This window comes from Melospiza georgiana, chromosome 6 (genome assembly GCF_028018845.1).
Source record: "Melospiza georgiana isolate bMelGeo1 chromosome 6, bMelGeo1.pri, whole genome shotgun sequence".
NCBI classification, from domain to species: domain Eukaryota; kingdom Metazoa; phylum Chordata; class Aves; order Passeriformes; family Passerellidae; genus Melospiza; species Melospiza georgiana.
In genome coordinates, this window is record NC_080435.1 from 41483628 (window position 1) to 41508002 (window position 24375).

At 41.7% G+C, this 24375-nt stretch overlaps 1 protein-coding gene across 3 annotated transcripts in view; it reads left to right on the forward strand.

Annotated features, from left to right (window-relative positions):
• Positions 1-24375, forward strand: part of TTLL5 (tubulin tyrosine ligase like 5) — a 132495-nt gene that overhangs the window by 9278 nt on the left and 98842 nt on the right. For all 3 annotated transcript variants that reach the window (XR_009114530.1, XM_058025396.1, XM_058025397.1), the window contains exons 8-14: positions 1549-1618; positions 1902-1986; positions 12650-12751; positions 12873-12964; positions 15028-15135; positions 23157-23238; positions 24128-24189. Coding sequence is in view for 2 of the 3 variants with exons in the window: in XM_058025396.1 (XP_057881379.1) it covers positions 1549-1618; positions 1902-1986; positions 12650-12751; positions 12873-12964; positions 15028-15135; positions 23157-23238; positions 24128-24189 (601 nt within the window). In the remaining variant the exon portion in view is untranslated. The remainder of the gene's footprint in view (positions 1-1548; positions 1619-1901; positions 1987-12649; positions 12752-12872; positions 12965-15027; positions 15136-23156; positions 23239-24127; positions 24190-24375) is intronic.

Here is a 24375-nt window from a genome sequence, read left to right on the forward strand (position 1 = left end):
TAGAATAAGGGAGCAATTTGCCAAGTGTATGAGGTAAGTATTTCCAGAACTACACTCAGTTTTTTCTTTGCTTGAAAGGGAGGAATGAGCTCAGGCTCACATGGCAGTTGGCCATGACCTGGGGAAAATACCCTTCTGGGACCAATATCCCTTTGTGTATTTCTGTTTGAGAAACACTGCAGCTAGTTTGGCCCACAGGCCTTTTTCCTTCAGTGTGATGCCATTAAAAGAGTGTCTTTTAGAATCTCATCACAAAAGTTTTTTAAACAACAATAACCCTCCAAACAAATAACAAACCTTTGCATTTCCCTGATCCATATATAACAGTGTGTTCCTTTTGTGTGATATTCTGAGGGAAGTTGAGCTTGTTCTCTCACATTCTATATAAACATCTTTTATGCTTAGGTTTTCTGCTCATTGTGCTGGTGTTGTGGCTGAATAGATACAAAATTGAATAAAGGCAGAATCCTGTGATTCTCTTGCCCCTTTTGCAAACTGAAGGCAAGAAAGTGTTGTGCAAGAAACTGGTTACAAGAGAGCCTTGCATAAAGCAAAAAGTAAAAGCTTTTCCATCAGATCCAGTAACTTTGTGACATGTATTTGTCATAGTTTGAGCTTTCTGTTCTTACCTACAAGTGTAGCTTCTTTTGGGTACAGGAGCTCCTGCTGTGAACTGAGACTCAGTAGAAGGTGGGCAAAAAGGTTGGATACCAGCCCAGGATGTAGTTATAAAGATCACAAGTTGAGTAATTTTCCTCACTTGTGGCTTCTTCACCATCTGTAGTTGCATACTCCATTCTGGGTCTTCTAAACCTCTTCTCCATGTGTTTGTTCCTCTGCTTCTCAATGGTTTAACCAATTTCTCCTTAGATGTGGGGCTTTTTTTCTCTGCCTATTTTACATCATTGCCATGTGGCTGTTAAATCAGTATGCTACACTGAGTATTTTACTGGAAAATTCAATGAGCAGTTTTTTTTGGCAATGTAATCATTCTCTTTAGGATCTAAATACCTTAAATATGTTGTGACTGACAGTCCTGTGTAGGACTGACAGTTTGTGGTGATTGGGAGTGGGGCTGTGGCTGAGCCTCATCCCCAATGGGCACAGCTGTGAGCAGCATTGACAGCAATGAGCCATGGAGTGCCCAGGGGCACTGACCAACCACCAAAGGGAACAGAGGCACACAGGTGCAATGCATCAACATCAGGGGTATAAGAAGTTGGGCCAAAGAACAAGAAGAGCAGATGCCTGGAGCCTTCTGATGTGTTGTGGTGTTACTCTGCATGGGTTGAAGCCTTCTGATACTGTATGGTGATACTCTGTGTATGATGGCTGTCTTAACTCTAAACTGTGGCGTATGCTGTGACAGTTATGTTTTTTCATTTTGGTTTTATTTCTTCCTTCCTCAGATGTAGTTATTGGTACAGGGTGGCTGTACCAACCTCCTTTAGGAGGGAAAGGTAGGAAAAAATGGTGGATTTGACCTAATTTCTTCTTATTCCTTATATCTGCTGTTTTTTCACTCTTAAATACTCTGTTCTTTTGCAGCCAAACCAAATTGTAGTGGAAGACAACATCTTGGTGTCTCGTTACATCAGCAATCCCTTACTCATAGATGGTGAGTGTGCTTAGGAATTGCTTTTCTCCCTTCCCCTAACCCTGCATCTGAGGATCTCTGCAACCTTTGGAGGAGTTTAGTTGAATAATTGAGTGGTCTAGCATCAGACAAACGTAACTAGAGATTCATTAAAACCTGGAAGCTTTACAACTGGGACATATTCAGGCACCTATGTCAGCAGCAGATAATGGTTTATTGCTCCCAGAGTCTGTTGAAATTCCTCAGCTAGTTATGATGTCTGAAAGATATTTGCAGTCACTGACTCTTGTCAACTCTATTTCAGATTTCAAGTTTGATGTGCGTCTCTATGTTCTGGTTACATCCTATGATCCCCTTGTTGTCTATCTCTACGAGGAAGGATTGGCCAGGTATGGGAGAAGTCTTTGACTTTTGATGTACCTGCATTTAGTGATTCAGACATTTCTTGGCTTGCCTCTCTTCTCCTGAAACAATAGTAAAATGAGGGAAGTGCCAGTTAAGGAATTCTGCAGAGTTGAAATAGATGATACTTCATTGTGCTGTGTCCCATCAGATTTCTTCATATATAGATTATAGGATCTTGAGTGAGGGATTTTACTGGTGTTATATATAATTAATAAAGCAAGTTTTCAACTCTCAAGGGTTAAATGGCCAAACAGATTGTCACTGGCATGTTCATTCTCAAGGCTAAGTACTTCTTGAAACTTGGGATTGTTGATACTGTAGAGCCTCTTATCCATCCTCTGAGGGAAGGGAATGTAAGCTTTCTCAAATTTGTCTTAAAAAAAAAAAGCAGTTGCAGACCTGCTTTGAATGAATGAGCTCAGTGACTCATTCATTTCAATGACTCTTCTAAATTTTAGGTTAGCATTTATGTTTTCTGCAGTATCTACGTAGTGGTTTTAGGCTAGTTTACTGTTTTTACTCTGCAAGATAACAATTTTCCTTTGCATGTAAGTCATGAAGACACCTAGAATCAATAGAATCAATACTTGTCTGCCAAAAATACCTGTTTTTCTTCGTCCCAGAAGTTTAACAAAATATTTGTCTGTAGTAACTAATAGTTGTCTGTAGTAACTAATATTTAGCAAAGTATTTGTCTGTAGTAGCTGGATTCGAAGCAATCACCCCTCTGAATTCTCTACGGATCAGAATTTTAACTGTACTGATGCTTGAGAAAAGAGCACCACACAACTGTTTCAGCAACAGTTTTGAGTAATGCTGTATCTTTCTTACAAGCACCTTTGATTTATTCAGAATATCTCTAGGGTTCAGACCTGACATAGCTCTGACTTGGGTAGATACTGAATCCAAATTCTTTGTCTCAGGAACATAGTGAATCCCAAAGAATACAGAAATAATGATCCCACAAGACGTATCCATTAAATTGATGAACACCCTTCAGGTGTGTTGTGATGTGCCTCTACCTGCAAAGATAATGTGAATGCATTTTTTCCCTAAAAGGGGGCAGAAAGGAGAGGCTCATCTTTGTAAGTGGAAAGCTTAACAACTGTTTTCACTTGGGAAAGGGAGCCTTAAACATGCCAGTCATGCAAGACTTTTCTCTTGGGAACTGGCAGCTTAATTGCTAGCTGCTAGTAACTGCATGTTTTTGGAAAGTGAAGAGGGAAACAAGATAGTGTATAATTCCAGCATGTTCTCAGAATGGGCAGTACGTAGCAGGCCTTCAAAAATAGGATTTGCACCATCATTAATATCATAAAGGTGGTTCTGCAGATCTTGTAACAAAGGAGTTTCAAGAGCGATTTCTGAGCTATGGGGAGTAGCTCTGGTTCTGCTATTAAACTTCAAGAGCCCACTAAGGAGTTTCAGCTGAAGTGTCAGCTATGGCTGAACACTTGTAGTTGAATGCTTCCACATGAGAGCTGTACGTTTATTGCAGACAGTATCTCTAATTATCCTTAAGCTTTCCTCATCTACTGTGGTTGTTCAGCTGGTGTGTTCATGCTGCAAGTGCTGGCAAGCTCTCCTTGGGGGACAAGGCTGAAGGTGAGCAGAGGCTGGTAAAATTTTAGGTGGGCTGTTCTGGGTGGCCTCCAGATGGCACTAGTGCACTTCAGTTGGAGCGATTCGTGTTTTCTCCATAGTGTGCGTTTGCAGGTTCAGTTGGTGGGAGGTAGAGAACCTGGAGTTACTGAGTTATGGCTTCCTATTTAGCTGTTTTGCCATTCATTTTAGTGGGAGTTACGTGCTGGGAGACACCATTGTATTGCCTCACGTAACGTAATGCTTTGGTTTAAAGCTGGGACAAAAATTTAGCTCTAGGGAGAGGGAAATGTTTTAACCTTGGGGAGTAGAAGCTGCTTTTATTACTTTGCTTAAGGAATAAAAAAAAAAGCCCATGCTGCTTAAGGATAGAAACAATTTCTAGCAGAGAACTGGGAGGTAATGTCAGGGCCTGGAATCGAAGGTGGTATAGAAGCAATCCAAGGTGAAAAATGCTGGCAGAACAAAGCAATCTGGTTTTGGAGCCTCAGCTAGTGCTTGTGGTGTACTCTGGTGACTTCCATGTTTTGAATTTGTTTTCTGAAGGCAGATAGTCTGTGAAGTGTAGTAAGGATGACCTAGCTTGGTGTTTTAATTATTTGCTTCCATTTTCTTAGTCTGAAAGGTTATCTTCCTCTCTAGTGTTATGCTTTGCATATTCCAAGAGCAACCTGACTGCTTTGTTAAACTTGGTGGCCTCTACCAGAAAAGGAGTGCCATGAGGAACCCATAAGATGTAATGATCTGTACAAGGAACAGACTTGGTATACCAAACATTTGTGATGTTTGACGAGATAGTTCCTTAGGCCTTGTTTCTTCTGGCACAGCTAGATTTGTCATGACATGATTTAGAGTGGAATTTGAGGCTTCAGACCTGAGAAGTAAGAGATTGTGGATCCAACATTTTTGTATCTTCTATTTCACTTTCCAGTTTTCATCTAAAGGAGATAGGAAGGGTATGTACCCAGATGTGTGTAACAAAGCCTTCAGCTGTTGTGCTGGAAGTACTAAATAGCTACTTGGTTTGCCTATGACAAAGTTCTCTCTCTCTTTTTTATTAATTTTTTTAAATGCAGTTTTTCAGGAAGATAATGACCTCAAAATGATGTTTGTGTTAGAGGGGTTTTGTTTGGTTTTTTTTGTTTTTGTTTTTTTTTTTGGCGTGGCGTTTTGTTTTATTTGGGTTTTTTGTTTAGGTTTTTTTTCTGTTTATCCTCTGAAAGAATACTGAGTAGAACGTAGGAAGCACTGATGTTGAGTAGGTTCTTTTTCTAGCTATTTCCACCCCACTCATGTGGAATAAGCTGTATAAAGGGACAGAGCCTCAAGTGAGCAGAGTCAACTATGAGACTTCTGGAGAGTTTTTAAGAGTGGTATCAGTGAACATGCCGTGGCTTTATCTTTTGTTACAATACAACTTTTCTAGTTATGCCTTCTTCAAACTCTGTCAAAACTCTTTGCATGTTTTGTGCCTGGTGGACCTTTAGCAGGAATGCTGCTAATAGATTAATTTGGAGATATTCAGTGATCTCTTTGGAGGGGGTAGAGTGGGGCAGGCATTTTCTTTTCTTACTTGAGGCTTGAAACAAGGCTGAAGCTGTGCATAAGACATAAAGCAGCACTGGGTGACTTAAGATCCTCCTGTTGGATTGAAAAGTACGTTGAACACTTTGCTAGTACATGTTAAAAAAAAGTAGACACAGTGTACTGCCATACATATGTTAAATTGGCAGATATTTAGTAACTTTTTACTGGAAAAGACAATTATAATCTAGATTGGTTGTCTGTGATCACAGCCTGGAGGATTGTAGCTGGGACCCTTGCATTGAAGGTATAGGTTTGGAAAATGAGATGGTCTTGGCAAGCTTGGTCCAGGTTTGCCTGAGGGTATAACTCTGTCATCTGATCATACATTAAAAATCTTGGTAGTTTTATTTATCTGAGATTTCCAAAACAGGCAGTATAATATATTTATTGACATACCTTTTGTATCTTAGATTGAATAAGAGGTACATTCTTAATAAACTACAGTCTCATTATAAACTTTTGACAGTGACTCACCAAGCCCAGTTATGTGGGAGTCCCAAGGCTTCACTTAGAGCCAGCTGTTGAATTGGTGCTGGATTATGCTGGTTTTTGGAGGGGCAGTCATGTAAGTGGGGAATAACAAGCCTGACTTGTGCCTGAAGTACAGCTGAAGAGAACATAGGGCCAGGAATAGCTTGTGCTGGTTTTGAACCTTCCCTGTTGTGCTACTTCTCTCTCCTGTTGAACTTCCTCTCCTTCTGTGTGACAGAAAGGAGCCTGGTGGACCTTTCTTGCTTGGTGCCTGCAGGCATGATGAGGGCTTGACACATAGTGTGGGGAATTCATAGTGAAATGGCTCCTTGTTTTGGGGAGATATCTTGATTGACTGCTTTTTCTCCTGAACAGTGTTTAGACAGCTGTATTTCTGAGTTTGAATAGCTGGAAGGATCATAGATCATCAGGGACTTGCCATTCAGTTTTACACTGAATTTGAAAAATAGATTAGAGAAAAAGAATCAAAACTGATCTGAAACCCAAACATTCTTGCCAAAGGCCTGAGGAGCTGCAGCTTGGGGGGACTTTCCAGTGGGACACGAGGGTTTGCTCTGGGCTTAGAATGCTGGGCTTTGCAGCACCTGCCACTAGCTGCCATGAGCCACCTGAGCTCACACCACTCAGCCTTGTGTCACCCTTCCTTCAGTAGCCTGGCTTCCTAATTGACACTAGCTCCTCTGGGATATTCACCATTTCTGTGCTGGATTCCTGTGGTTTCCAAAGAATTCAGGTATTTGTTTTGAGCCAAGGAATTCACATTAGCTCACAGGCTGTGCTTAGGCCAGAGCTGGCTGGGCCAGCTGCAGTAACCCCTGCCCAGCAGCTCTGCTGCTGAGGGAGTGCAGCTCATTTGTTTCTGCATGGACACCTGGGGGTGGGCTGCAGCCACTGCAGCAGACACTGCCCCATGCAGAAGCTGTGAAGCAGTGTTATTCACTAGATGTACCTGCTGGGCTTCAGGCCAGTGGATAGACTGTCAAGCCACACAGCTTTATGTTGCTTCCTTACTTGTTAATGAAGATAATCAGATTCAGATCACTGAGGTGTATAACTACATGACCCTTCTGTTGTGCTTAACTGACAGCCTACTAAGCAGTTGTTAAATGTGGTCAGCTCAGTTGTTGATGCTGCTGACAGTCTGAACAATGAGAAACCAGAAAATGTGAGAGAGAACATGAGAGGTTCACCAAATCACAGAGTAGCTGAGGTTGAAGGGATCTGGTCCAACCCCTTGCTCAAGTGGGACCATCTAGGTCTGGTTGCCCAGGACCGTGTCCAGATGGCTTTTGAGTATCTTCAAGGATGGAGACTCCACAACCTCCCTGGGAGGCCTGTGCCAGTGCTTTGTTATCCTCATGGTGTTTTCTTGTGCTCTGAAGGTTCAAAATCCCATTAATGTCAATGCATAAATTGAAAATATGCAAGTTTGTTGTGAAAAGATTAAAGAAGTCTTTAGTTTTTCCCCTGTTCCTGCCGATATCTGGTAACACTGCTCCTGCATCTTGTTCTTTAATACAGAACTGTTTGAGTAATTTTATTCAGCTTTGATTAGAGAAACTGCCATCATAGAGGTGTCACCAAAACTGCTTTTTATGTTTAGTAATTCTCTTACATGCTTTAGCTCCTGTTCATGTTTGATTGCTAACTGACGTACCAGGTGAATGCAGTGAAACATATTAATGTTGGAGGTAGGAGGATTGTGTTGGTCTTTAGACTTCTGTTTGCTGTCCTGTACTGTAAGGAGGAACTATGTTCCCTAAACAAAGTGGCAGCTAATAGACTAACAGGGAGGCTGAAGTTTAATGCATGGGGAGGAGTGAGGGAACGGGAAAGTGACTCCAAGCATAAAACGTGAGGAGCATGCTTGTAAAAGCACTACACTGATTATTTCCAGGACATTTATGCAGGAACTCTGTGTGCAGTCATGGAAAAGTCGATCATAATGTGTGCTTTTTTTGTAGAACTCATTTGAGAGAAGAAGGATTAACTATTCTTCCTTCTTCCCGCTTGAGTCTTTTCCCTTCTCCTCTTCTTTTCCCAGGCTCTGACTAGATGCCTCAAATAAGCATTCTAGAGCTGTCAAGTTTCATGCAAAACCATGTAACATCATCTGTAAATATTTAATGATCCAGTTTACATGTTTCTGAAATGACTTGCAAACTTTACCTTGTGGTTAATTCGTTTCCTGAAGTAATGCTGGAGATAAGGCAAAGAGCATTATACAGTCCCTTGGGTAATGTCCTGCCTAAAATTGTGACAGTAAAAGGGTAGTTGCTTAGGTTAAGGCAGTGTAGGGATGTGGGTTAGGGGCCAAAGTTTGGTGTGGTGGATTTGGGGACTTTTCAGTGTGACTCTGACATGTTTTGTAGACTGCTAGGTGAGCAGGGAAGAAGCTTGCATGGCACTTGTAGAGAAGGTGACGTATTGCAGGTAGAGCTTAAGTGAGATTATTAGGCTTTTAATGAACTCTCACAAGAAAGGGAAGGAAGATTGGAATCTGTCAGTGTCTGAATACCAAAGGTGAACCTGAGGCATGACAGGGAGGCAGAGAGCTGGGATGTCTCTGGATGTTATACTATTAGTCTGGAGGTTGAGAGTAGTTCTGGAGTCTGAAGGAATTAGTGAGGATTTTTCCCTTAATTTTCTTTTTGTGTTGCCCAGGCTACCTGCTGCTATTGTCACCCTTCTGCTTGCTTTTGATTGCTCTTTTTTCCTCTCTGATCCAAGACAACGTACAGCCAGAGGGAAGGGAAATGTGCTGTTGGGGAAGGTGAGCAGTGTAGCAGTGCATAGTTGCTGGTAAGAGAATGGGTTGTTGCCTTCATCCAAGCTGCAATGTGCCTGTGTCACTTGGCTGAGACATGAGCAGAGGTATCAGAACAGTGGAATGCATGAATATCATTTCTCTGTTCTAAGCTTTGAGTTCAGAAATGAAGGGCATCTCCTCTGTCCTGCTGGAGAAAGGGAAGCTGCAGTGAAAGGGAGGGAGGCTGCCAGGGCTGTTTCCAGTATGACTGCAGCTACTTGTGCCTGGGAGGCTGTGTTACAGGCAGCAAACTGAAACTGAACAATGGACAGCCAACCTCAGTTTAACCTTTCCTCTTTCCAGTTGTAGTTTTGAGGTTGAAACTCTCCTATAATATTTCTGCTTAGAGGCTTTTGGAATCTAATCTCTTGTAGACTATGTTAGAATGTATCCTTAATTTTCTTAACTTAGCCCTTTCCTCAGACATTAAAATGACAAGATTTATTAGGAGGGGAGGATCTTTAGGAGGATGAGACTGTAGTAAGGCCAGGTAAACAAGTTAATGAAAGTGAGTATCTTTAGTATCACTTGGAGTTCCTTTTCAGCAGTGACTACAAGCAATACATAACATTAGGACATGGGAAGGTACTTTCTGTGTTTTTGCTGCTGTGAACTGCGTTACCTCTGTGTAACACATCTCAGAGATGACCTGGGTCAATGCTGTCAGAGAGGACCTTTCCTCCTGCATCATCTTCTCCTGCACCCTCTCCAGGTACATTGGCAGGTGAAAGAAGGTTCAGTCATTCATTTTTGAAAACTAGTGGTTAGAACTTGTGTAACAGAGAAAGCAAATCTCTATTCACGCCAAACCAGAGTTGATATTCTTCTGATGGTGGATACAGAACAGACACTCATTCCTTTCTTGGCTACCTGCATAATATTTCACATTGTTAACAATAAGAACTGCTGGTTTAGATGAAGTGGGGACAGAAGAATGCACTGAAGTGACAGAAAACCTTCCTATCTGACTAGTAGTGGAAAATTTTACCTTTTCGTAGCTTTTTTTTCCACTTGACAAGTCATATAGAAGAATTAAAAGAATTAAGATTTAAAAGCACTGTGAATCTAATTGTTGAACCACTCAGTCCACACACACTTTATCAGCAATACCTGTTAAGTATGTTGGGTCTCTGCATTGCAAGGCCTATGGAGTAGTCCAGAACTTGGACAGGAACAGACCACAGTGGGGGGAAAATGAGAGTTGCTGGAAGCAGAGTAAGAAGAGATGGTGTTAGTAAGCACAAGATAGTGTTTAGATGAGTTTCCCTTGATAAAATAGTCTTTTTTGGCTAAAGTGGGGGCCCCACATGTGGACAGTCCAGCCTCTGGTTTAGGAGTACTCCTGGATTCCTGTGTGGTTGCAGGCTCCCACATAGCAGCATCCACGAGTAATGCCTTGGCTCAGAAGCAGTCCTGTCCTGGCAGATGGGGATCTGGACTCGTGTACTTGTGCCTTCATCACTCTTTGGCTGGATTATAGCAATATGAGACACCTGGGCATGGAGCCTTTAGTGTTTAGAAAAATAGTTCATGCAGAATATTGCAGCATATGCTTGTGGTAAATTCTGTTACTAGGAAAACATGAGGCTTGCCCTTTATTTTCTGTGCCTGCTTAGCATATAGTTTTTGAATTGCCTTTAGGATCTGGGCCCTTATCTTTTGAGTAACATAGAATCTATTCTTAGTAGTGGCCCAGAATGAAATTGGAAAAGAATGTTGCCCTTAAATGAAGTAATCTTCTGAAGGATTGTAAGATTCCTCAGGAGTTTATTCCAATTTCAGGTTAACACCTAGAAAAATTTTACAAGCACTGTTTCTCTATTTTTCACTATTACTGTACTAATCTTGGTTTCTCTAAAATAAAAGTAAATTTCTGCTGAAAGAAGACAATTTGTAGCCTGCAAGTCTCTTCTTCTTCCTGGAGAGAAAAAGTGTGGTGGATGAGCAGCATAGTTACTACAGGGGCAGAAAGATACAATAAGGTTTACTCTTAAAAGCTGCAGAACTGAAGAGTACTGAAGGTGATTGTGACTGGTATTTCAGAGTTAGTAACACTCTTCCATCTCATATGAGTGCAGAACACAGAAGTGTAGGGAGTGTGGGCTATTTGCTTGCACTGTACTTCTGATTTGTTACTACTTTGGCATCCAGAAGCTATTGATAGAAGCTCTAGAAATAGCTTGGATTTTCCATTTGCAGACTTGCACTTAGCATGAGGCTCGTCAAACCAGCTCTGGGTGAATGTATTAAACATAGGATTATGTTGTTTAAAGCTTGGGCTTTTTAGATAGTAGATATGAGTAATTTCATGGTTTGGAGGTTTTTGATCCATTGCTGAAGTTGCCCATGATGTCCTTCAAGAAGATAGCATCCTAGCAAAAGAGAAAGCTTAGCTACTGGGAGCTCTGGAACACAGTGAGATATCTTCTGAATAAACAATCCCCATGGAAATGTAAAATTCTGAGCATGGATCTCAGACCACCTAGTAATTAAGGATGGTCTCGTAGAAGGAATTAATGCAAGCATTTGAAGGTACAGAAACACTTTTGTTTAGAGTACTGTCTGTCTGCCGGGGGTTCCTATTCTTTTATTTGAGGATGGAGAATTAAAAGCATAAGGTGAAAAACATGGTGAACCCCTCTGCTTGGAACTACCAAGGGAGACTTGAAATGGCTCCCTGATTGTGCTCAGTATCTTCCAGGATCTGGCTGAAAGTGTATTTCAACAAATACTTCTGGTATGCTGCCAGTAAATGATTGTTAAGATGGAGATTATGAAATCATAAATAAGAACCAAATATATGACAGGGCTTTTGTCACTGTTTTCAAAACAGAAGTGCTAAATCCAGGAAACTTACAGTTAAACTGAAAAGAAATTCAAATACTTTAAGCTGTGGAAATATGTGGAAAGGGGATCCAAACTTCCAAATGCTTTTGTTGCCAGCTGCTCTGACTTAGTACGTAGTTTAAGCTGAGAAAAATATTTTTCCCTCTTTTAACCTTGCTACTCAAAATTAGTTATATCACGAGGGGTTTGTTTCCCCCTCCCCTGCTTCCACACATGTATTTAAGAACAAGTTTAAGCATTTTTTGTGGATTTGCTGGTATAGTTCTTATGGCAATAGGTATTTCTCAAAATGGCTACCAAGTGAGGGCAGTAATGGCATAGTTTTAACTGAGAAATAAGGTCTTTGTTTTTTTGGCAGTTCTTTCTAAAGGAAGGATTATGGGGTTTTTTGTCTTTGGTGTTTGTTTGTTTGCTTTTGTAACGTGTTAGCTGCCTTTGTGTAGTTCAGCTTCTTCTGAGCTATGGGCAATAATTGGGAAAGGATGAAGAAAAGAATACACCTCCAATTTTTTTCATTTTTATTAATGAAAAAAATTGGAGGTGTATTCTTTTCTGAACATTATTTCATTGCATAACCAGATGATCCAACTTTCTCTCACTCTTCCATTTTTCCAGAATCCTGTCTCCTTTTCCCTGGGTTGAGGCTTCCCCCATATCTACTCCCCTTTTTGTGCAGCTAACCCTGCTGTGCTTGGTACATACTTTTCCTCTTGCTGTGGCTTCTTTGGGTAGCATGTGTTTGACTCTCCCCTCAGCCTTTCTTACTCCCCTTATCTCTTTTGAGACATTGGCATCTTAAGCTCTTGTGGTACAGGAGGACTGTCAGAGTGAAGGTGTTCTTTCTCTTGTTGGATTTTTTGAACTGTAGCATGCTTGCTGTTATGAGTGGTGGTGATTATCAGTGGCTCATACTGGTCATTCTACCTACCAGATGTTCTGGTTTCTCCCCTCAATTTTTTGAAATTGATCTTTCTCCAAAGTCTGAGACCTAAAATATGTATTGAATCAGGATTATATGTAGTGTAAGAAAATGATTCCAGTTGGGCTAGATTACTGTTGTAGTTCCTTTCCAGCTGCAACTATTCTATTGCATTATATTCACATTCTATGGCATTATTTTTTCTTGATGTGTCCTTTGAGGATAAATTGTATTTTGCATTTGATGAAGTCTCATTACATGCATTCTCTCCCTGGGTGTTGCTGTTGAGTGGTCTGTATGGTGGTCTGTGATTTGTAGTGACATGCTTGCTGTATTTAGCAAGAATGCCACTTGCTCAAGAAATACTGTGAATTTTTATTCCTCTTTACAGATTTGCAACAGTGAGGTATGACCAGGCATCCAAGAACATTAAAAACCAGTTCATGCATCTGACCAACTACAGTGTCAACAAGAAGAGTGGAGATTATGTCAGGTACTTGGCTGGAAAACGGAACCCATTCTTCAGAGGTTGGGTCTGTTTACCTGAGTTGGTCTAATGCTGATCCATAGAGGTAGGCCAGTGGTGTAAGTCTCCTCCTTTCATTTATTTTTAGCTGTGATGATCCTGAAGTAGAGGATTATGGAAACAAATGGAGCATGAGTGCAATGCTGAGGTACTTAAAACAAGAGGGGAGAGACACTGCAGGTCAGTAAAAATCTTGTTCTGTTGTTTCTTTGTTGGATCTTGATCATCTCAGTAGTGTGAATTCTAAGAAGTCAAGGAAGTGCCCCAGTGAGTCCCACTTAGCACCAGAGCAGGGTGGAGGGAAGCATTGTTCTTTACTCATGAGAGCTGTGCATTTATTCCCTATCGCCAGAGATAAGGCTTAACCCCTTCCTTGTTGCAGCTAGTGTTCTGAGACTTTCTCGGGGTGTGTTTCTTAATATTTTACCTACATTTCCCCTTTCTTAAGGTCATTCCATTCGTTCTAAAAGCTTCCCTCCCTCTACTGCTCCCATGGCCTGTTCGGTCTGATGAGTGACCAACCTCTGGACAGCTGTGCCAGTTTGAATGACTCTTGGATGTGGTGTCATCTTTCCATGGCTCAGGTTTTTGCTGGGTGTTTTCATTTAGTCTGTGTTTCATATACAATAGCTCCCTCTTCCACACCTTTGCCAGGTCTGCTGGTAGTAACTGCATCTGCAGAGCAGAATCCAGGTATATCCTTAAAGGGATAATTTACCTGTGATACTGAGGCATCAGTAAAATTACTGATAGCAACTATGGCCCATATTGCTAATGTTGCCAAGGAACACTCAAATGTTGGAGAAAGGGATTTGAATCTGGCTTTCAGATGGAAGTAGATTTTTTTTCCATCATGTGTGTGCATGGCAGTCCAATCCCTTGCACCATATGTGTTGAGCCAGTTGTGAATGTGCATTTATTAATATTAATACATCTCCACTCCTCACCCCAACCTCAAGTATAAAATATACACTCTTAATTAGTAAGCAAACTACTGAGCAATGCAAGCAGATTTCTTTAACTGTTCATTACAAGACACGCACCTTTCTCTGATGCATCTGGTTCTGGCCATAGGGAGGCAGAATGCTGGCTGAGAAGTGCTGGCCTTGTCTGGGCTGGCAGGGTTTTTGTGCTCTGGGTTGTTTATGTGTGCTGGGATGTTTCCATGCTGTGTTGGTTCCACTTAGTTGTTTTCTGGTACAGAAGTTCACATCTGAATTTGCTTGCATGATCTTTCTGTAATTGTTCAGGTCCCTGCATGTCATCATGTGAGCATGAGAAATAGTAATTGTACAACTAAAGTAAACTCTCTAGTCAAGTGGTTTCTAAAAGATACTCTTTGAAGTAGTGATTGCCAGATGTCTCTGTGAATTTGCTTGTGCTCCCTTTGAGGGGTGGGGAAGGCTGTCCTTTCATCTTTATTAACTTCTGAGGCTATGACTCCAGTATTTGTTCATTTCTCCTTTCTCTCACTTCTCTATTTCTTGTCCTTGAAAACAAAAGCAGTGTGGTGTTCTTTCTATCGCATGACTCATCCCAAGTCCAGTGTAGAATGCAGGTCTATGTCTAATGCACATCTTTTCTTGCCTTTTGCTTCCTCTGTCTGCTTAGACTCCTGTTCCTGAGCTCTTCACAGGCTCATGCAGGAGCTGGAGAGTGCTTTCTTACTGTCTGTTGTCTATAGGTCAGCAGGACTGGGAGCTATCACCAGTCACAAAATTTTGAAGAGATTTATGAACTTTGGTTTGGGAACAGCTGCTTTAGAGGAAGGTGCAGTGTCACAGAACAGTTATCTCATAAAAGTTCACCAGAAAAATTTTTCTATCTTGGTGTTATGGCTTATTCTCTGTAGTTTGAGGGCTTATCTCACTAACCCACTCCTGTCTAACCTTTGTTTAATCCTTCCTATACTCCGAGTGGGCAGTGGTCAGACTCCAGCTGACTTGTGCTGGTGTGTTTGCCATATGTTTGTTTACCTGCACTGGACATATACTCACGTTTATCATTCTCACATTCTCATTTGTGAGTATTTTTGCACTAAGATATGTATGCATGTCTGTTTACTTAGGCTTGCATGGATTTCCAAGCATCATTGCTTTGTCATCCATAGGGTCTCATGTGCTTTGATTCACAAAGCTGTATCTCCATTTGCATATTCTCATGCCTTCCTGGATATTATGTGTTACTTCACAATCTACTTTTTTCCTTTTTCCTCCTCCTCCCCCCCCCTCCCCTCCTTGCAGCACTGATGGCCAGCGTGGAGGACCTGATTATCAAGGCTCTAGTTTCTGCTGAGCTGTCCATTGCATCAGCTTGTAAAAGTTTTCTTTCACATCGTGGCAGCTGCTTCGGTAAGACACTGGGGACATCTTTGTTGATTGCCTGCTGAGTTCTATTTGGAACCTCCAGCTTTGTCATGCTAGAGAGAAAGTGCATTCCCTAGTGCAAGAAAGCTGGATGCTATTTTGGTTGGTTTTTTTTTTTTTTTTTTTTGTTTTTGTTTTGTTTTGTTTTGTTTGGTTTTTTGTTTTTTTTTGCATAAGTCTCGGTGAGGGCAGGGGGCATCACATGTCATTTCACCCTGTGTCAGCACCATTGATCAGAGTCTCGTGCAAGAAAATGAAAATAGGATTATAAAAAAGGACTTGAAAGGGAACTTGGGGAAGTGCTGGGAAGTTGGTGATTTACCAGTGCCCTTGCAAAGAATGGCTGTGGGTGATTAAACACGTTTCTAGAGCATTTGCTGTTTCCTCCTGAGCCAGGTAGCAGTGTAGTTTTGCCTTTCCCCGGTGCGTGTGAGGACGGGGAGCAGCCGCGGGCGGTGCCGGTGCGGGCGGTGCCGGTGCGGGCGGTGCCGGGGCGGGCGGTGCCGGTGCGGGCGGTGCCGGGGCGGGCGGTGCCGGGGCGGGCGGTGCCGGGGCGGGCGGTGCCGGGGCGGGCGGTGCCGGGGCGGGCGGTGCCGGGGCGGGCGGTGCCGGGGCGGGCGGTGCCGGTGCGGGGACGGGGACGGGGCGGGCGCCGCGCGGGGGCGGCCGAGGCCGCTGCCGGGCCGGGCGGTCGCTGCGGAGCTCCCTGCCAGCGCAGGCTGGGAGCGGCTCCAGAGAGCAGCGCCTGGTACCGCAGTGTGCCTTCTCCCGCTTTCCAGTGCCTGCTTCCCAACCTTCCCTAAAGAGGCCTCCTCCTGCTCCTAGCCGTCCTTCACTCATTGGATGCGTGCACGGAGATGAAGTCTCAGTCAGTGCTTAAACCAAAGGCCAAGCTTGGCTTAGGCTATCCTGTGTTTAGGTATTGGGGCTTATATTTAAATTAGCTGTGACAGGTCAGATCCCTTTATGTGGTCCTTGAGTTGCACTTAGATACTGATAATTCTGCAACTTTCAACACTCCAGCATAAATGCATCTTTGGATATTTGAGAGTGATAAGACAGTCAGGAATCAAGGAGCTATGACTGATAGGTTGTTTAGTTGCCTCACAAAACTAGCTACCTCTCCAACCATAGTTTCTCCTGACTGACTCTGATGCCTTTGTAAGTTGAAGGACCTGGTGATACATGGGGATTTATGAGTAAGATAATAGTCTCAGTGAAATGGCACTTTATTGGCTAGTTGAAAAAAAGACATGTCAAAACCACTTTAGCTGCCCCTTTTTTTTGGCTTCTCTCTTTTCCTTCCTCAGTTGTGTCTCCAGAGCTGTGTATATGGAAACTAATGTTCCTAATGTACTTTCTGCTGGGCCTGGCTCTGAGGTTATCCCACTTCCTGCTGCCTCCCCAGGGCTGCACTAACCACCCTCTCAGATGCTCCCCCACAAATAAACTGTTTTGTTCCATTTATTTCAGTGTAAACATAAATTAAGAGCTTCCCAGGAAAGAGAGCTTAAGTAGGAGCCATACTGCTTCCCTTGGGAGACTTAGGCATTTCCAGAGCTCAGTACTTTCTGCCACCTTCCCCCCACAATTAAGTGGTTGTCCTTGTCTCAAGGATTTGAACTTCCATCATGTTGTATGGTTCATTTGTCATCTGTGTGTGTGTCTTTTTCTGACACTTTTGGGTTGTATGGCTTTTAACCTTGTAAATATTCAGTTTTTCTAGCTGGAAGTGTACATAATGGTTCAGATCATAGTTGTTAGCATGAAGGAGAAAGCTGCAAAGGAAGACTTCAAGGCAGCATGTTGAGTCTCAGACAAGAGCCTTTTTTAAATTTTTTTTTTTTCATTCTGAGCTGTGAACAATGAAACTGAGTGTGTGTCCTGAGGAGGGCTGATCATGTGAAAAGTATCTTAGAAACCTTTATCTGAAATTCAGATGCAGAGATGGGTCTTGTTTGGAAAACTCCTAAAAAATATAACTAAGGTGTATTCTACTCTAGTGCTTGTAATGCTGTTATAGGGAATAGAACTCCTGTACAATTGCCGTTTTCTTCCTAAAAAATTAAATCACAATTACTTATTTGTCCAGATGAGGTTGCCCACTTTATTTCTCTAATTGTTTAGTACTGCACTGATCCTTCAGTTCTTGCACAAGTAAGTTTTTATATGTACTGTACTTGTTTTCTGGATTTAAAGGATGAGAGTTTATTCGTGGCTTCTTCATTTTCTGGGACTGGTGAGACAGGCTGATTCCTGCTACCAATGCATGCCTAGAAAGAGAGAGTGCTAGGTCGGGAGGGTCCTTTTTCTCATGTCAAAACAGAGTGCTGGTGACAGTTTGTGTAAAGAGTGAGTTCCATTTTGGTCATGTAATGTGAGCTATTTACTGCATTCTAGTAATAATCAAAGGACTTGGGATGTTCAGTTTTGTTCCTCTGAAGTGCATCACAGAAGCACTGCAAGTACTACATGATTTTGTTGTCTTGTTCATACACTGTTATTAACAAAGTGATCCCAGTCATCTATTTTGTTCTTTGTAATTAGCTAATAATTCCTCATGTAAAATTAAGCTTGTAGTAAAAATTGTTTCAACCAATTCCAGAGTAAGTAATTCCAGAGTAAGGGCATGCTGCAACTCTCCAGATCACTGCCCTGTCCTGAAGCTGGTCACCAGCTGAGTCAATGGTCACCTCTGGAGCCTTCTTTAAGAGACAGATAGATAGATTTTGCACTTATTTAAGGGATGTGACATCTCAGTGTGGGAACAGGAGGTACAATAGGGCTGCATATGCCCAGGATGATTACAGACTGTGTTTTTCTCCCTCCTGAAGTAAGCATGGCTGGGTAGGCTGGAAAAGGCAGTGAGGCCTGCTTTCAGGCAGAATGAAAAATCTCCCTGTGGGATTGGTTTAGTAGGGTAGGAAATGAAGGTGGCTGGGTGCAGCACATATTTTTGCCAGCAGCCAGGTAGCAGCATTTTCTGCACTCACTGAAATGTGAGCCTAAAGAAGCACCAGATTGAAGTCCTCTTGTTTCATTTATGTTCTAGGAAACCCAGCTGTGACACTGTTGAGCTTGTCTACAATTAAGAAGGCCGGCCAGGATAGGGTAATGGGCATATTGATCCCACCAAAGCAATGACTTTCTTATTTAGCTGCTTCTGTGTCTTAAGGCTGAATTGGTCAGGCTTTTGCTTTTAATCACATCTGTATTGAGATAAAAGCAAACAATGCACTGTTGTATGACTTGAGTGGGGGTGAGCTGGAGCTAAATGCTTTAAAAAGTCTTCATTTGTGCCAAATCACCAGTTTCGCAACTGCCTGTGTTGCTGTTCTTCATGAACATTTAGCTTTCTGAGTGGTGGCAGTTGACCTATTTAGGGGAAGCCTTTTGTAGTTTTGAACAGTGCTGACCTGCTCCATCATGAGTTTTCCAGGGCACTAAAAACTTGAGATTCTTAAGGAGTTTCTGTACACACTTACTTGATGTGAGGTGAGCCTATGCTTAGTGACTTAAGTCAACCATACATATACCACACATTTCCTGTCTTTTTCTAGTTTCTTACATGACATGGCACAGAAAAGCTGAACAGGGATTTCCTTATTTCCTACCGTTACCTTTTTTTTTTTTTAATGAAGCTTAAAACTGTTCTTAGCATCAGTCTTTGCTTTGAAGCCAGTATGTAAAGATGCCATTGGAATCTGAAAAAGGTTGTAGACTCCTCTGGCTACAAGGAGATTCAGGAGGCCTGTACCCTTCATGACAGGTGTTTTGATGATCTGATTGGTGAGGTAGATTTTATAATGTAACTGTGTCTTCAAATTTGACTAAACTGTCAGCTGAGTGTGAGGGGTAAAATGAGTTCAAGGGATAGGTCTTCTAGTCATAGCTTCTATAGGAACAGGGGGTCTATCCCTGCACTGTTTTTCTTACTTGTCACTTCATGGCTCTAAGTGGTACCTGTCTGATATTGATTATTTAGTACCCAGAGCTTGGTTGAAAGACTCAAGATCCCTGTTGCTGCAGAAACTTTCTTTAGGAAGTTGTTCTCAGCTTAGTAGTACCAGTTTTCTTCCTCAGAAGGCTGGAGCAGACCTAAAAAGCTTTTATGGCTGTTTTTGGGGGACTTAGGAAATGACCAGCACTGTCAATTTATCGTCAATGGGCTTGTGTTATCAAAGTCAGAATCAACCCTGGCTTCTCATTCTGTCTGCTACTGGTTCCTGTGGTGGCATTAGGGTCTTCGCCATATAGATGACATCAAAGTGAGGAACACCAGTTTATTCTTGCCTCATGGCTTTCTTGGAGTGTAAGAGCTTGAAATGGGAACTAATGAGGTTGGGAAACATGCTCTCTTTATCCTTCACTTGATGTATCCATCTAGAGAGTCAGATGGCTTTTATTTTAGTCTACCTGGTATTGTTCTGTTAATTTGTGCATTTGAGTTTGTTGAGGACCAAGTAGCCACGTACCTACTCTTAAGTTCCTCAGTGCTGGAAGGGAAGTTAAGTGGTTACTGGAATATTAACCTCTGCTCACTCTGGTATCACACACTGGGTTGAACAAGTTTATACCTTGTGGGTGATAATTTATTTACTCAGTAAGATTAGGATTGCAAAGGCAGCTGAATCTGCACCAAGACTCCCATTCTTTGATGTTAGCCTTGAAGCTACCTGTCCCCTCTTATTGGGTCCTTTTCTGTAATAATATAGAGATAACACCTTTCTCTGTTAAAATAAAATTATCTTAAAAAGAGAATTAAACCTTAATATAAAACCAGAATGAATAGGAACGAAAAATTGAAGACTTGAATTTCAGTGGCAAAATTTCCTTGCATTAGAAATGTCTGTAACTATGTTCCTACATAAAATGAGGAGATAGGTTTCTATTGCATTATCAAAAAAGAGTTACATGCTGTGCAATTTTTTTCCCACTGTTTGTGTCCCTTCATAACATCAGGTTGTCTCCATTTAATTGTAGAGTATGTACTTTGCAGTAAAGCTTTTTTTTTCCTCTAGGGAACAAGCTGCAAAGAAAGACTAGAATTACAGTGACCCTTTAGGAACTGAGCTTATTCATGCTGTGGAAAAACATGAAAAATTTCTTTATGCTACTGTGCTATCACTTGTGACTTAGTTTCTGTACTTAGAGATAATAACAAATTCTTTGGGGGTATTTTGTAAAAGAGAATGCTGGTGCAGTCTTGGAGGGGATTGTAAGATAAACTTGGAATACATGGGAGTTTACCAGAACCAAAAAGCCTGAGACTATCTCTGTAGCCTTTGTCTTAGTCTTGGATAATGTCATTGGCAAAAAAAAATCTCTGGCTGAGCTGTTGCTGTTAGACTGCATACTGAAGCTAGGCCTTCTTTTGGGAGTGGGAAGCTCAGTCAGCAGTGACTTCTCTTTGGGCTTTAGAGGAGGAACAGGCAGGCTGTTCCTGCTGAGTCTTGGAAACAGTTGGTACCTCCTGGTATAATTCCAGTCTTTAGCAAACCTAGGGGTGAAACATGCTGTTGTGGATTCTAGTAGCAGGAGAAGGCACTATGGAAACTTGGTATCTTAGTTTCTTCTGTTCTTCCCTTATAACAGTAGTGGCACTAGGTGGCTTGTCATGAATCTAGCATTGCCACAGTGTGAGGCATGTTTTGCTCTTTCAGTTGTTGTTCTCTTTACTCTCTCTGCAGAGGAAAATGGCAGCCTCGCTGAAGTTGGTAATTGCAGAGGATATACTTTTAATTATCCTATGCTCGTGTGACTCCACATCTTTGTCCTGCCTGTGTATTTTTTATTTCAAGTGGTAGTGGAGTTTCACAGTGCAAGGGTACTGTAACTACTGTGTTTTATCTAGGACGTGCATTTTCAAATGTGGAAGAGGGCCAGCAAGATATTTCTGAGTAAACTTCTGACTGTTCTTAGCACAAAGATCCGCTCAGCCTTGCATGTAATCTATGAGGCTTGATTCAATTGCCAGAACGTGGATATTATGTAGCTCCTGATGCCCTGAGGCAAGCAGAGACATCTCTCTAGGGCTTGTAGAAATCTCAGAATATGTGAAACTTGGGGCATTATGGAGCAACAATGGAGACTTCCTAGGAGACCCTAAGTCATTGCAAGTGGCTTTAGAATCTGTGTTTAACAATGGAATTGAGTCAACAGGGATACCCTGAAGAACTTATTGTCCTAATAAATAAGGCAGACACAAGGGAAAGGAATGTGAAGCTCCAGCAGCATGGTTAGAGCTAGCTGAGGTCGAAAGGTTTCCCATGTGTATTTGAAAAAATGGACAGAATGACTAACTGGGTGGGAAAGATGGAGCTTTAAAGAGCCAGCAATTTGCAAGAGAATTGTGTGGGAGAGGAGCACAAAGTCAGAGGAGCCAAAACACTAGGAAAGGGCCTCCGAGGGGCCAAGGAAGGGAATGGCCAGCAGCAAAAGAAGTAGGAGCTAGTCAAAACAAAATGCACTTCTTCCTGCCTGGGGCTGGGAGGCTGCAGACCAGCAGCTGCTGCAGGCCCACTCATTGCTTCTCTGCCTTGGGCATGAGCTGCTGAGTTTTCTGTGCTGTTAATAGTCATGGGTCTTCACCAAACCTGAGACTGTACTTTGAAATAATGTATTAAAGTAATTTGGAAGTTTCTCCTGGTCAAAATGCTTTACTAATATTTACCCTTACTATCCCCACCTTCTCCTTTTCCCTCTACGGCAGCCATTCCTGTCTGGGGAGCAAGAGAGCAAAATGTAGGTTCAGCCTCATTTCTTTGCAGTGAAGCAGTTCTTTAACTCTCTGCTGTTTTTGTTTCTCATTCAGTGTCTGGCTACAGACTCTAGAAGAGTGAGCAGGCAATGCTCACTCTTCTGCCTTTCCCTCCTTCCAAGCCTCCCCCTGACCCTAGCTCATTGACTTCCCATTTTAAGCTGCATGAGCTTTTGCACAGCTGCCTGCATAGGAAGATCTTGTCAAGCAGTCCAGCTCCCCAGAGCCAGCATCAACGTCAGGCAGGAGACAAAAGGCCAGGGCCAGAACTAAAGGAAAGAAACATAGCAAAGAAGTTATCCTGCTTTTATTTCAGGCACTAGGGAACTGGTTAATTCCATGAAAATCCTTCTCTGCCAATACCCTGTTTTGTGGTGTTAAAAAAAAAATGTTTAAGTTGCCCTGATGATTACAAAGTCTGTTTCTTAATACTGAAGGAAGGAATTGCATGCTTCTGATTTACACTCCTCTTTGTGCATCCTTCTTGCAACTCTTTCCAAACTAGAGAAAATGTGTATAGAGAGTGAAATAGTAAAATCAGATTTGGAATGGGAAGCTGGCTCCCATCTGACCTGTGTAGAGCAGAACACATCTAGCAGATGTAATATGTTATGACTGGTTTAGAAACTAAGGAAAAAATATTTCTGTTGTGGTTTGCTTCAAAGTGGCAAGCTATCAATAAGCTAAAGTTATGGAAGGTTGTCCATGTAGATGGAGTTGCTGAGGAGAAGTCTGCTGTAACCCCATGGGATGTTGCAGAAAACATATAGGAATAATTTAAAAGAAGCTGATACTTGAAAAAAGCAAGATTTTCTCTAGCTGACTGGAACAATGAATAAAGGGATTAAAAAATGGACAGGAGAATGAATTTTTGTTGTTTCCAGGATCTAGTGGAAGAAGTAGATTTAACCTGCTATGCTTGTGTCAATTCTATGTGAAAGCAAGTGGTAGGGTTCTGTATGAACTACAGCTTGTGAGCAGTAAAGAGTTTTTTATTTTTCTACATAATACTTTCCTAATATTTTTGTTCCCCTGTTCCCCCCCCAGGGCAGAATATATTTATGTTTAATTCTGAGGATGTGAAAATTGCTACTTGAGGAATGTTATTATTTGTTCATCCCTAGAGAGTTTACTGGATTTAACATGTATAATTTAGTTTCTACCAGGTCATTTCTATCTACTGTTGGACCTTATGTGAATGTTTAAAGATGCAGTGAGGTAAACTTGGTGTCTGCTGTGTTTTCAGAGCTCTATGGTTTTGATGTCCTTATTGATGACACTCTGAAACCCTGGCTGTTGGAAGTGAACCTGTCCCCATCATTGGCCTGGTAAGTGATTCCCAATATAATATTAGGCAGGGACTGTTGCTGGAGATGGTTGTCTTGGAAATGTGTGGTCCAAAGAGGGCATGGTTTCCTGATGCCTGCAGATTTTGTTCCACAGCTGATTGGCAGAGAGGATATTCCTTTGCTTTTTTCCTTTGGATAAACAAACTTACTGCAGCAATAGGTTTTGAAAGAGCCCAGTTGGGATTCCATTTACTTTTTAATTATTTCTCTTCCGTTGTCACTGTTAACGATTCATAATCTCTCATTATAGATAAATTTTGGAGCTCTGTCAGATTATTGTGTTGGATTTCAATCTTCTTGGCTGATAGAAACTTTTAGATTTTGGAGTCCAAGCAGAGTTCAATCAGTTGCACTTTATTTGAATATGTAGAGGAGTTCTTGGGCTCAGTCTAGTACTCTAATCAGATAAATGCTAAAGAGTGAGTGTTGACTTGGCCCTTATGCTGACCCTCATGCTCTAATGGAAGTTGAGGGTTTATTTTGGTAGATCTCTCAGCTATAATTTTATGTGGAAGAGGCATAGTTAAGTGTAGTTTTTAAGAATTCTACAACAGTAACTTTTATCTACTTCATGAAATGTAACATACGTACATTCAAAGAAAATGCTTCTAGTCCTAAGGAGAGTTTAAACAAAGCTGTATGTGTCTGCATTAGGACACTAAAAGCTGTGGAAAAAGGATAAACAGATTAAGCCATTGCTGTCTGATCTTTACCTATGTATGTGAAAATCACCTAATTTTTTTCCTGTTTTTACCTGTTTTAAGAAGGCAAGGAAGCTGTATTGGAAGATATACTAAATACTGATGCATTCCTCTCATGTAATGCCAGACAAATAATTGCTATTATCCTCTGTTGCATGTGGGGACAGTGATGCTCCTTTGGACCTGAAGATCAAAGCTAGCATGCTTTCAGATATGTTCACTCTTGTAGGTGAGTGAAACAAAAAAATCCTTCAGTCTTTCCCTCATTTAAAACCAGTTAAAGGTAGGTTCATGAGTTGCATATTACTAGATGAGTATAATAGGTGTGAACTCTAGTTAAGGAGAGCAGCTGTATTTAGCATTGAGAAGTGATATATAGACATTTCAGCTTCAGAATAATCATCTGTTTGTGATG